The sequence below is a fragment of the Oxyura jamaicensis genome, chromosome 12, assembly GCF_011077185.1.
Source record: "Oxyura jamaicensis isolate SHBP4307 breed ruddy duck chromosome 12, BPBGC_Ojam_1.0, whole genome shotgun sequence".
Classification (NCBI taxonomy): Eukaryota; Metazoa; Chordata; class Aves; order Anseriformes; family Anatidae; genus Oxyura; species Oxyura jamaicensis.
In genome coordinates this window covers 9,382,892-9,400,189 of record NC_048904.1, presented here as the reverse complement: position 1 = coordinate 9,400,189, position 17,298 = coordinate 9,382,892, and the positions used below count along the sequence as shown (strand labels likewise).

The following is a 17,298-nucleotide window of genomic DNA, read 5'->3' as shown; positions in this document are numbered from 1 at the left end:
ATATGTATAGGTTGGTGAGATGAAACAAGAGCTAGTTCAGCTGCAGCCCAAACTGGAAGAGGCTAAATTGGATAATGCAAACATGATGAAGGTAGAGTTGCATAAAACATTGTATTTTTAACACAGGCATGTGCATATATATATGTTGTATCCATAATTTCACCTTCATAGTAATTAGTTTTGAATGAGGAATCTAATCATACAGTGTAGTTTCGTGTCTCAGCTGACTGTTGACAGATTCTAAAGAATATGCCTACATATGGTTACTGATATGTACCTTTTAGGAAATAAGAACTGAGTTTAGGTTTTTGAGCTTCTTGTTTACTGCAGTTAGCAGTACTGTAAAATTTGGCGCTGTTTGTGTTTATATCCTTTGAACTGGAAGAAAATTTTACTTTTTATCTAAAATACATATACAGTCAAATGAATATACAGTCCTTGCCTAAGCTCCGTGCTAAAGGATGTTAGAGAAACATTCACACTAATAGGGGTTAGACTGGGTTTCTCACAATTATTCACAAACATCGTAGTTTTTCAGCATACAAAATAAGTATTGCATGGTTTGTCTTTGCATGCACAGGGATTATATACTTGATATTTAAGAGGATCCTAAAAAGGAGTAACTTCATAGAAATTTATTGGGATTTGGGAACAGTCCCTTAAGTGTATTTGAAAACTCTGACTTGAGAAAAGACACTTATTTGGTATATTATTGTTGTATCACAAAAAAAGCGAAATTTGAGTAACATTTCTGTGCACCTGCTTCTGATGCTTGTAAGTGTTTTTACAGATACAGCGGTATGTCTTCTACCTACTCTAAGAAACTGAGATTTCAGCTCCACCACTACCAGCAAACAGCATCTAAGAAAAATAAATATAACTTCTGCAGAACTGAAGAGAGAGTGAAGGGCTGAAGGGTTGACATGTCCCTGAACAGAAAATAAATTTCTGTAGTCAGTATTACAAACTGAAGCTATGAAAACTCACTGTAAAAGCTAGTCATTTTTGAATTACAGCCTTATGCACAAACTTGTTTTCTTTCATGAACTTTGAACATACTTTAGCTTTTATTGATGGTAATCTGATTTCATGCAGTGTACCTACTGTTAAAGGTCCATAACAGTGCTGCAAGATCCATAACAATGCTAAGAAATAAATTATTCCTTTAACATAAATTGAAAATACATGAAAATATTGAAATACTGAATAAATAAAAAGAGAATATCAAATTACTCCGTAACTACTAACCTAGGTAATCTCCATTTGTTTCATCATTCAATAGGAAGCTCACCCATATCTTTTTCTTTAGACTATAGAAATAGAATCTGCAGAAGTAGAACAAAAAAGAAAAATTGTAAAAGTAGATGAAGAAATTGCGACAGAAAAAGCTGAAGAAGCTCAGGCTTTGAAAAATGAGTGTGAAAGTGATCTGGCAGAGGCGATCCCAGCGCTGGAGGCTGCACTTAATGCTCTTGACACTTTAAAGGCAAGCTAATCTAAACTTCAACAGTCAGAAGAGTTACTTAATATGATGATACTCTTCCATTTATTTGGGAAAGAATGCACTGAGATGAAAGGATATTAAAAAGTACTAAATTTCCTGGGTTTTGGCAAAAGAGATACCATACCTGTTAACAGTTATGGTTCAGTAGATGTTCATTCCAATGTACTCGGATTACAGGAGGGGGGTGGGTAGGGAAGGGGAGAGAGGGGTTGTACATTTAAAATTTTGTTTGTTCCCTTGCAAGAAAGTCCACCTTGTGGGGAAACTACCCAAAACCTGAAGTGGTATCAGCTGAATTGTCTCTTTCAGCGAAGTTAAAGTTGACCACTAATGTGTAAGAAGGCCTACGTTTGTGGTTAAGAATTATCTGGATCTTTAAGTGAAAGGTTTCCTCTTTGTCATGACTTTGTCATGACTTAGACATTATCTGAAAGCAGTATTTTTTACAAAGTCCTGCAGGACTTGCTTTGTAGGAGTTATGAAGTATATGAGATGTATATTAGATTATGCTTATGAAAGCATATGAAAGTATTCTGACCCAGACTTTTAAAAATATAATTTTAGTTAATCATTAGTTTACAGTTACTACTATTTCTTTCATTTTTATTACCTCTGCATAGGATAAATTAATGGGTATTTTTAATTGTCTTGCTAATGCTGTATCATCCCTTCTAAAAGTCCTTAAAGTCCTTTATAATTATGTTCATTGGCAATGGTGCTGTAATTTCCTTTTTATTTATTTATTTATTTCCTGTTCATTTATGGTGAGAAAAGCATAACATCATAATTTATTTTTTTTTAATGTGATTTTTATTTTAGCCTTCTGATATATCAATTGTCAAATCAATGAAAAATCCTCCATCTGGTGTCAAACTTGTCATGGCTGCTGTCTGTGTCATGAAAGACATAAAACCTGAAAGAATTCCAGATCCTTCAGGGACTGGAGGCAAGGTAGTATGACTGACTTTGAGTTTCAAATAAAAGTGTAATTCATGTTCTTTGTCACAACACAGAGCACTTGTTTGCTTAACTCATATATAGGTAAAGAGATAATAAATGATTCTTCCTTGAGTCACTACCTGATTTTTAGATATGGTTGGGGGAAAATATTTGATATGATAGACTTCATTGTTGTGTCAATGAGATTAAAGATCATCAGTATTAAATATACATGAGCTAATTAGAAAAGGTTTCTCTTTTTTGTGTGTGTTTGTTTTAAAGTTTGAAAAGTTATTTCCTGCTTTCTTTTGTAGATTTTAGATTATTGGGGTCCAAGCAAGAAACTGCTTGGTGACATGAATTTCTTAAAGGATTTGAAAGAGTATGACAAGGACAATATTCCGGTATGGTTTTTTGTTTAAATTTTCAGTAGTTTTTGCCATGTATATGTTTTCTTCCAGGGGGGAAAAAATAGAAAATATTATTTTATTCTACTAATTGTGTGGCTATGAAGGATAAGGATAGGATTAGGATGAAAACATGAAAGATTGCAAAGAGTGACTGGGAAATTTAAGGAAACAAATGAGAAGTGATTTCTACAACAATTGATAAATGCAGAGCAGTTCTTTACTATTTCAATGTATAGAGAAATGGCAATCAGTGTCAGCAGCAAGCCTTTCCCACATGAAAACTTGAATGACCTGTAATGCATTCATTATCCAGGCAGCTGTCATGCAGAAGATTCGGGCTGAATACCTGACTAATCCAGAGTTTGATCCACCAAAGGTGGCTAAAGCTTCCTCAGCAGCAGAGGGATTGTGTAAGTGGATAATGGCAATGGAGGTGTATGACAGGGTTGCAAAGGTAAGTTTTTGATCCTAATCCCACAGTGATTATGAATTTTTTCCTTTGCTTGATATCTTCACCTTAAGCATTGTTATTAAATAATAAATATACAAAATGTGCATTTGTGTGTTTTTTGCAATTGATTAGGTGGTTGCACCCAAGAAAGATCGTTTGAGAGAGGCACAGCAATCCTTAGCAGAGACACTGGCACTCTTGAATCAGAAGAGAGATGAACTTGCAGCAGTCGAAAATCGTTTGGCTGCTTTGGAAAGAACCTTTACTGAGAAAACTGAAGAAAAGGCTCGTTTAGAATTCCAGGTTGATCTGTGTGCTAAAAAACTAGAACGAGCAGAGAAGTTGATTGGAGGCCTTGGTGGAGAGAAATCAAGGTCAGATTAAAGTTCAAAAGTCAGATATAGTATCTATTGTAGTAACATTAGTTTCTACATCAGTTCTCTAAGCCTTTAATGCTGTCTGAAGGCTGTATAGTTTGGGATTGTAACTGTTTGGGCCCTTGAAAGATCCTTAATTATTAGTAATATAAAAATGCAGGCAGCAACATTGGGGGAATTGTAGAGAGTGTTCAAAATGTGAAGAAACAACAATGTAATATATATATAACAACATCTCTCTGTATAGAGATATAGATATAACATGTACATACATATATGATACAAGAGCAATAAAAAGGTTGATGTTTGTCATCAATGCCATAAATGTGGAGGTTTCAGCACCATTTTATTCTTTAACTTCTGCTTGTCATAGATGGAATAACGCTGCAAATGATCTTCAAGATGTGTATGATAATTTGACAGGAGATGTTCTGATATCAGCTGGTGTGATAGCTTATCTGGGAGCATTTACTGCTGGATTTCGACAAGAATGTACGAAAGATTGGAGCAAGCTGTGCAAGGTTAGAACATTATCTTATTTTTTATTTTTATTTTTTTTTCAGACTACTGCAAAAGGCTTCATAATGTGTGCCTAAACCTAAAATCCCTTTTAATTTATTACTAGCCTAATAAAGCTCATTAAAATAAGTGAGATAAATTCTGCTAATCCAATATTCTGTAAATTTAGACTTCACTGATTCAGTGAATTTACCTCAGACTTAAAGTAACATATTTGAAATTGAGAGCACGTCATTGACTTTGTGAGGCTTGATTATTATTTAAATATAATCTCAGAATATTCTCTTTTGCCTTTAAATGGAAGAATTAACTTTAAAACCTCTTAAAAAAAACTCTTAAAAGGAAATGTACTTTGTCCATCTGAATTGAAGGCATTTAATACAAGATGTAAAGAAACATGTAATAAAGGTTCATTTTTTTTTTTCTTTCTTTCTTTTTTTCTTTCTATTTTTCTTTTCTTGCAGGAGAAAAATATCCCTTGTTCTGAGAATTTCTCTTTGAGTAATACTCTTGGTGACCCAATAAAAATAAGAGCCTGGAATATTGCTGGTTTACCAACTGATGTCTTTTCTGTAGACAATGGGGTCATTGTTGAGAATTCAAGACGTTGGTAGGTGACAAAAAGGCTTAATATTCACATCCAAACAAAAACAAGATTTCACTTACACACACACACAGACACAGACACACAAAACAAACAAAAAACCAAACATCTAGAGACACTTTAGCCTTTGTAAATACAATGTACCAGAAAGCAGAGCTGGAAACCTTTTATCCTGGTCCTGTGAATTTAATAAATTTGAGAGGTATTAGACTAGAGGAATTTGAGTATGTAGTTACTGGAAGCTTTAAGGAGGTGCAGTGTTGTGAAAGCTCCCATTAGATATCTCCGAATAGTCTGCACTCAGCCGGAACATAAGATTATAAAACGTCCTAGTAATGTTCCTGTGATCTGTGTTATCTTAAGAGTCTTAACTATAGATTCAGGCTGCATTTGGATTACAGTGTGTAATTCCATTCTTCGAATGTTACTTAAATTCTCTGAAGGGTGCACTAAGAGGAGATGTTTGATGTTGTTCATTCTGTTAAAATACATAAATATGGATAAAATCAGCAAGAGTAAAGGGGATCATTTTTTTTTTCAACAAAATTAAAATACAGTCATCTTGCTCTGCCCTTCTTACAATTCCAATCTTATACCAACTAATACACTAATGTCTCATATTCAAATTGCAACTGATAGTTGATTTTTTTTTGGTGCAAAGATATGTGAGAGAGAACTCAAAACTATCAGAATTTGTAAAAATAAATTTAATTTAAAATATAGATAAATAAATGCTGATAATTAAAGTGGAGGGACAGAACAAGATTTTCATAGAATTCTGCATTCAGGTGTATTTTATGAAAAAAGTTATGAACATTTTTTGCACCCCTTAAAGCTATTTTTGCTATTACTTTTCAAGATGTGATAAAACACTTGTACATCCATTTGTCAGTGAAGCTTTAAAATAACTGAAATCAAGATTTTATTACTTTTCCCTTGACTACCTGACACAGAAACTTTTTAAGATAGCTTGAAATTTCTGCAAGAACTGAGAAAATTGTCTTATATATTCTAGGCCATTAATGATTGATCCTCAAGGTCAAGCAAATAAATGGATCAAGAATCTTGAGAAAGAAAACCGCCTGAATGTTATCAAGGTCAGTGACACAGATTATATGAGAACCCTGGAGAACTGCATTCAGTTTGGAACTCCACTTCTGCTGGAAAATGTTGGGGAAGAACTAGACCCATCACTTGAACCTCTGCTACTTAAACAGACTTTTAAGCAAGGTACATAAAAATTAATTTTGAATCATGGATTACATTACTGTTCGTCTTTTAGTCTATGGTACTGTCTGGTTTACTTCCTGGTTTACTGCTACCTCCACAGTTTTCTTGTGCTTCTCTGAACCTTGCTGAGTAGCTGTGACTTTGGTTTTCAACTTTTCTTTCTCTTTTATCTGGAAAAAGACGGAAAATGCAAAATGCAGACTTGTGTAAGTATGTGTTCCTCCCTTCTGAAATAAAAAGGGGAAACATTGAAACACTGTTCACTGGAGTTTATTTCAGAGAGATAATTGAAGGAAAGGGTAGTCCCTAAGAATTTGGTATTTGAGAATAATTTCACTGTTCTCAATTACCATCTCTGGTATTGTGTATGTACATTGAAAGTACAGTAGAAATTGGATTGAATCAGTTTGAAAATTTCACTCAATGTGAAAATTTTGCAGAGTATCAGACTTATTTATTTTTACTTTTCAGAAAATTGTCATTGAAAAGAAACTTGCTTTTAATTCATCACAGAAATATATATATTTTTTTTCTATAAGCAATTGACATAAAGTTTTTCTTAATGTTTCTGATCTTAATTTTAGGAGGCATGGATTGTATCAGGCTTGGTGAGATCATTATTGAGTATTCCAGTGATTTCAAGTTTTTTATTACCACAAAACTGAGAAATCCACATTATTTGCCTGAACTTGCTACAAAGGTTTCTTTACTCAATTTTATGATAACACCAGAGGGACTTGAAGACCAGTTGCTAGGTATTGTTGTAGCGAAAGAGAGGTAAGTGTCTCTGTATGAAAAACCACCATTTAAACTATTTTATGGCATAATTCCAAGGAAATGACAGGTGAATTTGTTGTAAAGCAAAATGAACATTGTGTGTTGTAAGTGTTGCTCAGTAACAGCCTAAAAAAAACCTTTGGTTTTCTAAGTTGTCCTATACAAAGTTTGCTAGGACTTCACTGAAATGCAAGTAGATCACGTCATGTTTACTGTGAGGTAAGTGTCAACAGGATAATCAAAATAGCATATGTAAAATCATTGTTTTTGTTTGTTTGTTTTTAATGGCAATTTTCTCCTGTAATATTCCTTGATTGTTTAAATAATTAAATATTTTATAGTTTTCTATGTTTAAATCATTACTGTGTTTTTGCAAGTTGATTCAGCCTCCAGACATAGCTGCTGAAGTATTAGGATTTAGTTTTAATTTCTAAGTAAAGACAGAGTACCTCTGAAACTTAATACAGGTCTTATCTGAACCTTCACAGAGACATAAAGTAGTTTCTGGGTAATACAGAACTGTCTATGAAATTGGGCTAAATTCTGCTTGCTAAAAAAGTGCTTCCAGGAGTGAATGTACTCTGTATATCACACTTTTTTTTCAGACACCAGAGATATAGTGAAGTAAAACTTGGATGTGCCGACATTTGTAAAGTGCTAAGATGTTAAAACTCAGTAATTCATTTTCAAATACTGAAGTTATGCAAAGAAATCTGTACTCTGTTATAAATATATGTTCAACAGTAGCAGCCCATTTAAACTGATAAGAATACTCACAAATGTTTATGGTGGGAACAGAGAGATGTCTTCATGGGCTTCCTTTATAGTCAGTGGAAGATGAGAATTGACTGTTTGCTATACGTGTTTTTCTTCATCAGACCAGAATTAGAAGAGGAAAGAAATATTCTCATCCTTCAGTCTGCAGCCAATAAAAAGAAACTAAAAGAAATCGAGAGGAAAATTTTAGAAACCTTACAGTCATCTGAAGGGAATATTCTGGAAGATGAGAGTGCTATTGAGATCTTGGATTCTGCTAAAATAATGGCTAACGAAATCACAAAAAAACAGCAGGTAAGGAATGATAATGTTTTTCCTTAATAATATGTAGAAATTAAATGTAAAATTTGCAACTAGCAAAAAACTGGATTAGATGCAAGGAAGAAATCCTGTGCTTGTGAAATGAAAAAATAAAGTTTGGACTATTCTAGAATAGTTGCTGCTAAATGATGCATCAGAACTGTTGTGCTGTGTTTGTCCTTTGTTTTGATTACTGCATCCTGCAGTATAGATAAATAGATCAGGCACTACTGCGTTAAAGTGCTCATTTTACTAGTGTAGGCATCACCTATTGTGATTGTGCATTTTGGAACATTAAAGTTGTTTTACTGTGGTGTTAGAAAGTGCTGTGTAGAAATATTTTAATGATGTTATTAGGTAGGAACATTGTTGTTCTAAAAAGAATATTGAAAGCTTGTCTTTGGAAAAAAACAACAACTTGAAATTACTATTGATATGTAGGTTGCAGAGAAAACGGAACTTAAAATAGCTGAATCTCGAGAAGGCTATCGACCAATTGCAAAGCATTCATCGGTGCTGTTCTTCAGTATTGCAGACCTGGCAAACATTGATCCCATGTACCAATACTCCCTTATCTGGTTTGTTAATCTCTTCATCAACTCTATTCATGATAGGTAAATACAATATTTCTGGTGTAAAATAAGGTGTTTTCATTCTCTTCTTCTGAACAGTTCCTTCTGTTTTTAAACCTCTCAGCCCTCTTTAAATGTAGGTTTTTGAGACAAAGTATAATTTGTTAGTAAAATAAACATTCTTTTTAGTCACTGTTTGAGCAAATCATGAACTGTAAGCATGCACTGGAATCTAATATTTAAGTATTTTTAAGAATGTTGCTTATAGAAAGCATGAACACTACAAGAGTGCTGCCACCTAACTCCAGCGAATCAGTTCATTATTTTGCTTGGAACTCTCAACAGAGCTGTAAAGCATTGAGTATAATTGAATTTGGGGGGAAATGGGCATCTAAGTCTCTTGTGGAGCATGCAGGTTTAATATGATTCATCCACAATGTTAAATAGATTTAGATTCTTAACTGATTTGCTTAAATTATTAAATCTGAAGTCTCACATCATTTGTTTCTTTTTAGTAACAAATCCAAAATTTTGGAGAAGCGACTTCGATACCTAACTGATCACTTTACATACAATTTGTACTGCAATGTATGTCGCTCACTGTTTGAAAAGGACAAGCTGCTCTTTTCCTTTTTACTCTGCTGTAATCTTCTCATGTAAGCTCATTTTTTAAAATTTTTTAATAACAGAAACCGATGATTTTCTTACTGGGGAAAAAGTCAAGAATATTTGGGGGTTTTAATACTCATAATATGTACAAGTGAGAGATGTAGGTACATGTATCACTGCCTTTGGGCACATTATGGAAAAAATGTTTTTCTTCATATTTAGACCAATGGCTTTGTCACTGATACAGCTTTTAAAGAAAATATATCCCTTTAAAGAAAATGGATAGTGCTACGTGGTATCAAAAGCTATTGCTATTACTTAAGACCAAATTTATAAATAAAGTCTGATATTATTGTGCCATTCTAGCAACTTCTAAGCTTTTGTCTTTTTATTTTTTTCCCATTTTCCCTCGTCTTCCTCTTATACCATTTTGCATCCATCATGAGATCTCAGTTGTAGTCATCTCTTGTCTGCTGTCTTTTTATTTGTCCTTCTGTGCTTTTTTTTGGTAATTTTGTGCTAATGCATTGTGAAAGGAAAGATAAATTCAAAATAGCATGGTTGTGACTATAATGCACATATCTATTCAATAACAGTGTGTAAACACCTGTATATGGCCCAATTTGTTGCTTTATTGTGTTCCCAGAATCTATTTTTTCTATTAAGCCTTTAAAAATTAGGAATAATAACACTTTTTAAAAACAAATATGTAGATATATCCTTTTACATCTTGAAACTGTTACTGTAGTTATCAGTCATTGTTTACCATACAATTTCTTGTTTGCCTAGAATACTGTGATCTGATCTCAGCTGTTACTGCAGTAGAAGTATTGCTAAATGGCAGTGAAGTATAATTCATTAAAAAAAACTCTTTGTCATATAAAATTATATCGCAATAATAGAATATTATCCAGCTCTTTTTTTTTTCCCCCCACCTGGAATATAGGGCTAAAAATGAAATTGAACGTCAAGAGTTTATGTTCTTACTAACTGGTGGTGTGGGTCTCAAGAATAAATACCAGAATCCAGATCCATCTTGGCTACCAGATAAGAGCTGGGATGAATTATGTCGTGCAAGTGAAATCCCTGCTTTAAAAGGACTGAGGTATAGTAAAATGATATGAATTATCCATAATTGTTTTTGACCAAATTACGCTTAACATGCTGAAAATAAATGTTCTGGAGTTTTCCCTGAAATACAAGAAGCCAAAAATTCATGCCATCATCCCACATCTGTGATTTTTTCAAGTACCACAATGCTGAATAGAAAAGGAAGCAGAGCTTACTGTCAATTCAGAACCTTTCAGGTGGAGTCTTCTATGTCTGCAACAGCATGCTAGGGAAAGAGCCTCATTGAGCTGTTGGATTATTTTCTGATATAGATGTCTTTTTGATAAACATCAAAAAACACTCCAGGTATTTACAGTAATTGTAAGCACTTTTTTCTCTAGGAATAACGTGACTGAAAATATAGGCGAATGGCAAAAAATTTATGACAGCAAAGAGCCACAAAGCTTTCCATTACCAGAACAATGGAATAATACATTAAATGAATTACAAAAGATGATAATTCTTCGGTGCTTAAGGCCAGACAAGGTAAAATGATACATTATCATGTGTTTGGAGACTGTTGTAGGTCTTGTACCATAGTTTGCAATAGTTGTTAAAAGAAAATATGATGAAGAACAGATTGGTTATTAAGAAAATAAATGCTATTCTTATTTTTCAATTAAGCAGTTAAAACACTGGAAGCATCATCTGATATATTCCATTTGATGTGATTTTAATGCATTTTTCAGAGTATACTATTTGTTCTAGTTTTCTTCAAGTGCTCATTTGTGTTCAGTCTGTTCTTTGATGCACCCCTTATACCTAAGAGTAGGACATGTTAACAAGAAGAAATGCACAGAGTTTCCAGTACCATGTGCTTTCATACTAAGGGTTAAATGCGAATAGAGAGATGAAATGTGTTGAACAGCCAAATAGAACTTTTAACACATTCTTCCTTATTTCATTTAGCAAATTGTATTGTGTGCTGTTTAGGAAAATGTTAGGATTTAAAGTACGTGTTGCAACTGTCTATTAGTGAACATTAGTGTAATTATTTATAATTAATTCTAAGGGGGAAACATGGTCATCTTTCACACTAGGTAAAGCCTCAATTAAAGTCTTAGTATGATTCAGTATTGCTCATATGAGTTATTTTACCTTTTATTTTTTAAAAACATTTTTATCGCCTGTGGGTGAAAAGAAAAAAAAAAAAGAAAAGAAAGGGAGGGGGTGACAACATGAGCTGAAATCTATGCTTCTGAAGCATTCAGCAAAACTAGTCTTACATCTGTGCAAACTAGAGAGGTCTCTCTGGGTGTTTTGCTGAGGAATTCAACTGAGTTAGGGTACAGTGTACTTTGAAGGTGCTGCGAAATACTCATTTATTTTTGATTTAATTTAATAGTCTGTATTTACTTCACCAGATTGGTCCAGCTATAACAACGTTTGTAACAGATAAATTGGGGAAGAAATTTGTAGAGCCACCACCTTTCGATCTAACAAAAAGTTACTTAGATTCAAATTCTACAATCCCTCTAATATTTGTGCTATCTCCAGGAGCAGATCCCATGTCCAGTAAGTATATACACAAAGAGAAAATGAAAGCCAAGAACAATTTTTCAGATTAGAGACCTGCGCTTCCTCTTCAGTACACAATGGGGATTATTTTGCCCTTAGTACAAGTAGATTTGAGTGCATTATGTTGGACTGATACAATCATATGCTCCTTAAAAAGGACAATGGTATTTAATACTGAATAATTACACTGTACATCAAAACTATACCTTCTTGTTGTATATACATTTTTATACAATAGTAATTAACATTTTTTATTTTTTCATGACATAACTTCTTTTTAATGAAGATGCTAAAATAGTATGCTTTCTGTTCAAGGCCTTCTGAAATTTGCAAATGACAAAGAGATGGTTGGAAATAATTTTCAGTCCATCTCATTAGGACAAGGACAAGGACCTATTGCTACGAAAATGATTCAAGAAGGAATGGAAGAAGGAACCTGGGTTTGTTTACAAAATTGTCATTTAGCTGTCTCCTGGATGCCGGTACTGGAGAAAATATGTGAAGAGTTTAGCAGTGAAAAATGTCATCCAGCCTTCAGACTTTGGCTTACTAGTTACCCGTCCCCAAAGGTACATGTATTGACAAACAGTATTTATTTATAGAAGGGAAAAGCTGGTGAAATTTTAAGCCAAATTTTTATATCCCTGAAGGAACTAATAATGTGGAACTTCTCTAAAATGCTTAGAGGCTGCTGAAGAGATAATTTAATCAAGAAAGGTCATTTAAAAATTAGTTCTAAAAATAAAAATAGCAATCTTCTTTTTTAATACTTTGATATTATGATGTGTGATATTTTGTATAGTAGTGAATGGAACTGCATATTGCCAGCATGGGTAATTAAGGAGTTTTTTTGTTGTCTGTGAGGTTTTCTTTCACATAAATGGAAAAATTTAATTTTGCAGCATACATTTTACCTGTAAGGTATAGAATACCAACAAAACTCTTTAAAATACAGGTTTGTAGTTTACAACATAGTCTTAGCTTTCTTTGTCTTTGAGTACTTTTTTAAGCTGTTGATGTTTAAAATGTGATTTCTTACAAATAATTGATAATATAACAAACACAATGTAATAATATATTATGATAATATAAGGTATATTCCATACTTTCTGAGTGCAGTTTTGCTATTTTTTAATTTCTAGTTCCCAGTAACTATTCTGCAAAACGGAGTAAAGATGACAAATGAACCTCCTACTGGTCTCCGGTTAAACCTACTTCAGTCATTTCTTTCTGATCCTATTTCTGATCCTGTGTTCTTCTCTGGATGCCCTGAAAAGGAGCTGGTAATTTTCTCATCTCTTTATCTCTTGACTGTTTGTTTGTTTGTGTGTGGCAGTGGTGTTTTTGTTGTTGGCTGTTTTTGTTTTGATCCACAGATACACTGATTTCTGTCCAGTGAATATCATAAGCTGAAGCGATTGTGAGTTTAGGTTTTAGAATGATTAAAATGATGAACTGAGAATTGCTATACTGGGTAATTTCATGTGGCAATAGCTAGAATATTTTCTTTGTCTTTATTAAATTACACAAAACTAAAATGTTACATGTACGTATTATACAATTTGCATGAACTTCGAACATTTATCAGAAGAGGATACCTGTCCAAGTTGTGTAACCGAGGGGCAGAACTCAGCTGTAATGCCATTCCAAACAGAAGCACATGCAAAGCCAAACTTCCTTTTGAAAGTACAAAATTAGGATAAATATAAGCATTATCACTGTTGAGATGGTAAGCACTCAAATCCTTTTCTTGCTCTCAGGGACTAGTACTGCAGTGCCCATATCTCTTCCTGATAAGTAAGGAACCACTTAGGTAATCATCACCTGTGAAGGAAGTGAAAAAACAGCAGGATTAGTCAGCAAAGAATATTGTAATCATTATATATAGCTGTGAGTGGGTGCAACTAAGGATTTACATTTAACAGTACAACTATATTTTATATGTTTGTCTATTGAGGCTTAAAATTAAATATCTGATATTTGAATTTTTATGAAGTCAGCACCCCTTTATATGGAAAAAGAGAAAAAGCTTGTATAAAACTTTAACATTTTCATTGGTCACATGGACAGTGGGTCTGAATGTCCTCTCTGCAAGTCTGCAGATGACATCTAGCTGGCTGGTGCAGATGACACTTCAGAAGGAAGGGATGCCATCCAGAGGGACCTTGATAGGCTTGAGAGATGGACACAAGCAAAGCTCATGCAGTTCAACAAAGCCAAGTGTAAGGTGCTGCACCAGGGTCAGCAATCCACAACATTACCAGACTGGGTGATGAATAGATTGAGAGCAGCCCTGTAGAGAAAGACATGGGGTTCTGATGGTTGAGAAGCTCAATATGAGCCAGCAATGTGTACTATCAGCCCAGAAAGCCAACTGTGTCCTGGGCTGCGTCAAAAGAAGCATGGCAAGCAGGTGAAAGGAGGTGATTCTCCTCTACTTTGCCCACTCATGAGACCCCACCTGGAATACTGCATCCAGGTCTGGGGCCCCCAGTACAAGAGAGATGTGGACCTATTAGTGTATGTCAACAGGAGGGACACAAAAATGATCCAGAGAGCTGGGACAGTTCTATGAAGAGAGGCTGAGAGAACTGGGAGTTGTTTAGCATAAAGAAGCTTTGTGGAGAGCTTCCAGTACATAAAGGGGGACTACAGGGAGGATGGGCATACTCTTTATCAGGGTGTGCAGTGACAGGACAAGGGGAAATAGTTTTAAAATAAAAGTGAGTAGATTTAGCCTAGATATAAGGAAGTAAATATTTACTGTGAGGATGGTTAGATACTGCAACAGGTTGCCCAGAGAGGCTCTGGATGCCCCCTTCCTGGAGGTGTTCAAGAACAGGTTGGATGGGACCTGGAGCAACCGGTCTAGTGGAATGCTCCCTGCCCATGGCAGGAGTATTGGAACTAGAGGATATTTAAAGGTCCCTTCCAACTCAAACCATTCTGTGAAATTTATGATAACGGCACACCTAAGTGTGCTTGCATACGCGGCAAATGTGTTCGTATCTATTCCCAAGTCAAATAATCATGATGTACTTCATAGTTGCCTGTATTTGTACACTGGACAGAGAGTGGTAATCAAATGCTTTTTTCTTGGTATAAATTCCTGAATAACATGAACATGTAAGTCAGTTAATGATACTTTTTTGTTTTGTCCTGTTCTGTTTTTCTTGAAGGTATGGGAGAAACTGCTCTATGGAGTCTGTTTTTTCCATGCCCTGGTTCAGGAGAGAAGAAAATTTGGGCCTCTTGGTTGGAATATACCCTATGGGTTTAATGAATCAGACTTGAGGATTAGTATCAGACAGCTGCAGGTAAAATCATCTATCACTGCTTTTATTTAATCTTTGATTTTATGAACCATAGGAAGAGCCTGATAGTCGGGAAGGATCATCCACTTCAGTTATATCAAATGTTTACAGAATTTTAATCAGACTTCCATGACCTCACTTCACCCACAAAGGCAAGGAACTTCAATCATATTATAAATATTTTCAGAATGACAAATGAAATAAAATTGTTCTGCATGAGATTTTGGTTCATATGGACTTACGGCATATAATGAGTATATATAAGTACAATACATTTTAAATTGTCATATGTAAGAGTTCATTGTACTATAAGTAACACCATGTTAGTAACAGTCACCTATTATGGTGGCTTTTGTGATTAGCAAAAGGAATTTTGTTTTTATATATGTAATGTTAATTAAACAGAGTCCCAGACTGTTGTTGTCCCCTAAAACAAAGTACTCTACACTGCTTGGCCTTGAGTCTTCTGCAGGTCCTTTAATAGATCAAAATCAGGAGAGCTAAAACTGATTTACAGAAGTCAAGGTTGAGCTGTTGAAGTTATCAAGCAATTAATGAAAGAGATCAGAAGGTTCTGAAGGTTGGAAGAAATATTGTGTGAAACACATTTCTTCATGCACATGAAAGAAAAGTGTCCTTCTAGAAACTTTAGGTTGAAGAAACTATCCCTCTGTAAATAATTCAAGAATGACTTGAATGATTTATTAGTTTTGATGTTCATGAGAAGCTTTTACTACTAACTCCTGTTAATTTTACCTAGGACGGGCATTGGCGGGTAGAGGGTGTGGGTGTCAGAACTTTGGAAATTCTAACACTTAAGTGGGGAGAAAACTCTGTAAGTGGCAGTTTTGCATGCACTACAGCTTCCAGGTGTTCACTTTGTAGGTCAGACTTTCGCTCTGCAGATATTTCAAGTCTCTCTTGTGTTTCAGTTATTCATAAATGAATATAGCCATGTTCCGTTTGAAGCTGTATCTTACCTAACTGGTGAGTGCAATTATGGAGGTCGTGTGACAGATGACTGGGACAGACGCTTACTGCTGACGATGCTGGATGACTTTTATAATCCTGAAATAATTGATAATCCTCGTTACACTTTTTCTCCCAGTGGAATCTATTATGCTCCACCAAAAGGCACATATGAGGACTACATTGAATTTATTAAGGTAAAAAGTAGCACTGTCATAATGAAGATGGGCTAAGAACACATCCCTTAAAAGCTTCTCTGCATTAAACAAAACAAAACAAAACAAAACAAAAAAAAAAGGGGGGAGGGAGGGGTTTGCAGCATGTTTAACTGTGTGCTTGGCTTCTTGCCTAACATCCTTGTAAGATCCTTGCCATGGTCTAGTATGTGTTTCTGCGAGGGAGAGGGACTCACTAAGGTAGATAGGAGGATGTAGCACAGATAATCAAGAATTCCTTAGAAATGGCTTTCTGTGTGTGTGTTGATGGCTCTATCACCAGTAATATTGTCTGTTAATACCCATCATTAAGGTCCTTACCCACTTTCTGTTGAAGTCAGTAGTAGTTTTTCACTCAGCTTCTAAACAAGTCTTGGATTTAATTCTCAGTCTGTTGCTATATCTCATGCAAATGTTTACTGTATTTTGTCCTAGAGTCTTCCCTTTAGTCAGGAACCAGAGGTATTTGGTTTGCATGAAAATGTGGATATTTCAAAAGATCTTCAGCAAATTAAGATCCTCTTTGAATCTCTGCTTTTAACACAAGGAGGAGACATTCAGGGAACTTCTTCTGGAGGTGGTGACAGCACTCTTTATGAAATTGCAGATGATATTCTCAGCAAGGTACTGTAATATACCAATGACTCCAATTTACCTTTTTACAAAGCAGAAATTCTTTAGACAGAATTTTCACTGTAAAATTTACTTCATATTGGAGGAAAAATATACTGGAAGGAATTAAGTGCAATATGAAAGTAAGAAATTGTGTGGCTGCGTTCCATCTGAAATTATTTTTACAAAGTAGACAGGAGATAGGACAGAGAAAACAGCAAATGAAGCTTGAAAGAATAGTTGTTTCATTCACATGAACAAGTTTAAAATTAAAGAAAATGGAAATGTATTTGTAATTTTTCATGGTAAGGAAAAATCTTGGTGGTTTTTAAAAGATAAATATAATTTAATTGCTTTTATTTGGATTATGCTACTAAACACAGTATTGATTAAATACTCATGAGTAAGTTTAATGGTACCTATTACTCTGCAGCTTTTCATATCTGCATGCTTTTAATATAACTCCAATTTATAACAATATGTGGAATGAT

At 34.5% G+C, this 17,298-nt stretch overlaps 1 protein-coding gene and 1 long non-coding RNA gene across 6 annotated transcripts in view; one reads left to right on the top strand and one right to left on the bottom strand.

The window, feature by feature from the left end:
• Positions 1–17,298, top strand: part of DNAH12 (dynein axonemal heavy chain 12) — a 64,069-nt gene that overhangs the window by 41,809 nt on the left and 4,962 nt on the right. For all 5 annotated transcript variants that reach the window (XM_035337474.1, XM_035337471.1, XM_035337473.1 and 2 more), the window contains 21 exons: positions 11–91; positions 1,310–1,486; positions 2,324–2,455; positions 2,758–2,847; positions 3,167–3,307; positions 3,437–3,678; positions 4,055–4,202; positions 4,665–4,810; positions 5,820–6,034; positions 6,619–6,811; positions 7,690–7,882; positions 8,330–8,502; positions 8,976–9,116; positions 10,016–10,174; positions 10,521–10,665; positions 11,544–11,694; positions 12,013–12,266; positions 12,840–12,980; positions 14,877–15,014; positions 15,944–16,177; positions 16,631–16,819. In XM_035337474.1, the coding sequence (XP_035193365.1) occupies positions 11–91; positions 1,310–1,486; positions 2,324–2,455; positions 2,758–2,847; positions 3,167–3,307; positions 3,437–3,678; positions 4,055–4,202; positions 4,665–4,810; positions 5,820–6,034; positions 6,619–6,811; positions 7,690–7,882; positions 8,330–8,502; positions 8,976–9,116; positions 10,016–10,174; positions 10,521–10,665; positions 11,544–11,694; positions 12,013–12,266; positions 12,840–12,980; positions 14,877–15,014; positions 15,944–16,177; positions 16,631–16,819 (3,483 nt within the window). The remainder of the gene's footprint in view (positions 1–10; positions 92–1,309; positions 1,487–2,323; positions 2,456–2,757; positions 2,848–3,166; positions 3,308–3,436; positions 3,679–4,054; positions 4,203–4,664; positions 4,811–5,819; positions 6,035–6,618; positions 6,812–7,689; positions 7,883–8,329; positions 8,503–8,975; positions 9,117–10,015; positions 10,175–10,520; positions 10,666–11,543; positions 11,695–12,012; positions 12,267–12,839; positions 12,981–14,876; positions 15,015–15,943; positions 16,178–16,630; positions 16,820–17,298) is intronic.
• On the bottom strand, positions 13,216–16,742 carry LOC118173169. The gene is made up of 3 exons (XR_004754069.1): positions 16,616–16,742; positions 15,992–16,079; positions 13,216–13,521 (listed from the first exon to the last, which is right to left on the bottom strand). It is a non-coding gene; the product is annotated as an uncharacterized LOC118173169 (long non-coding RNA).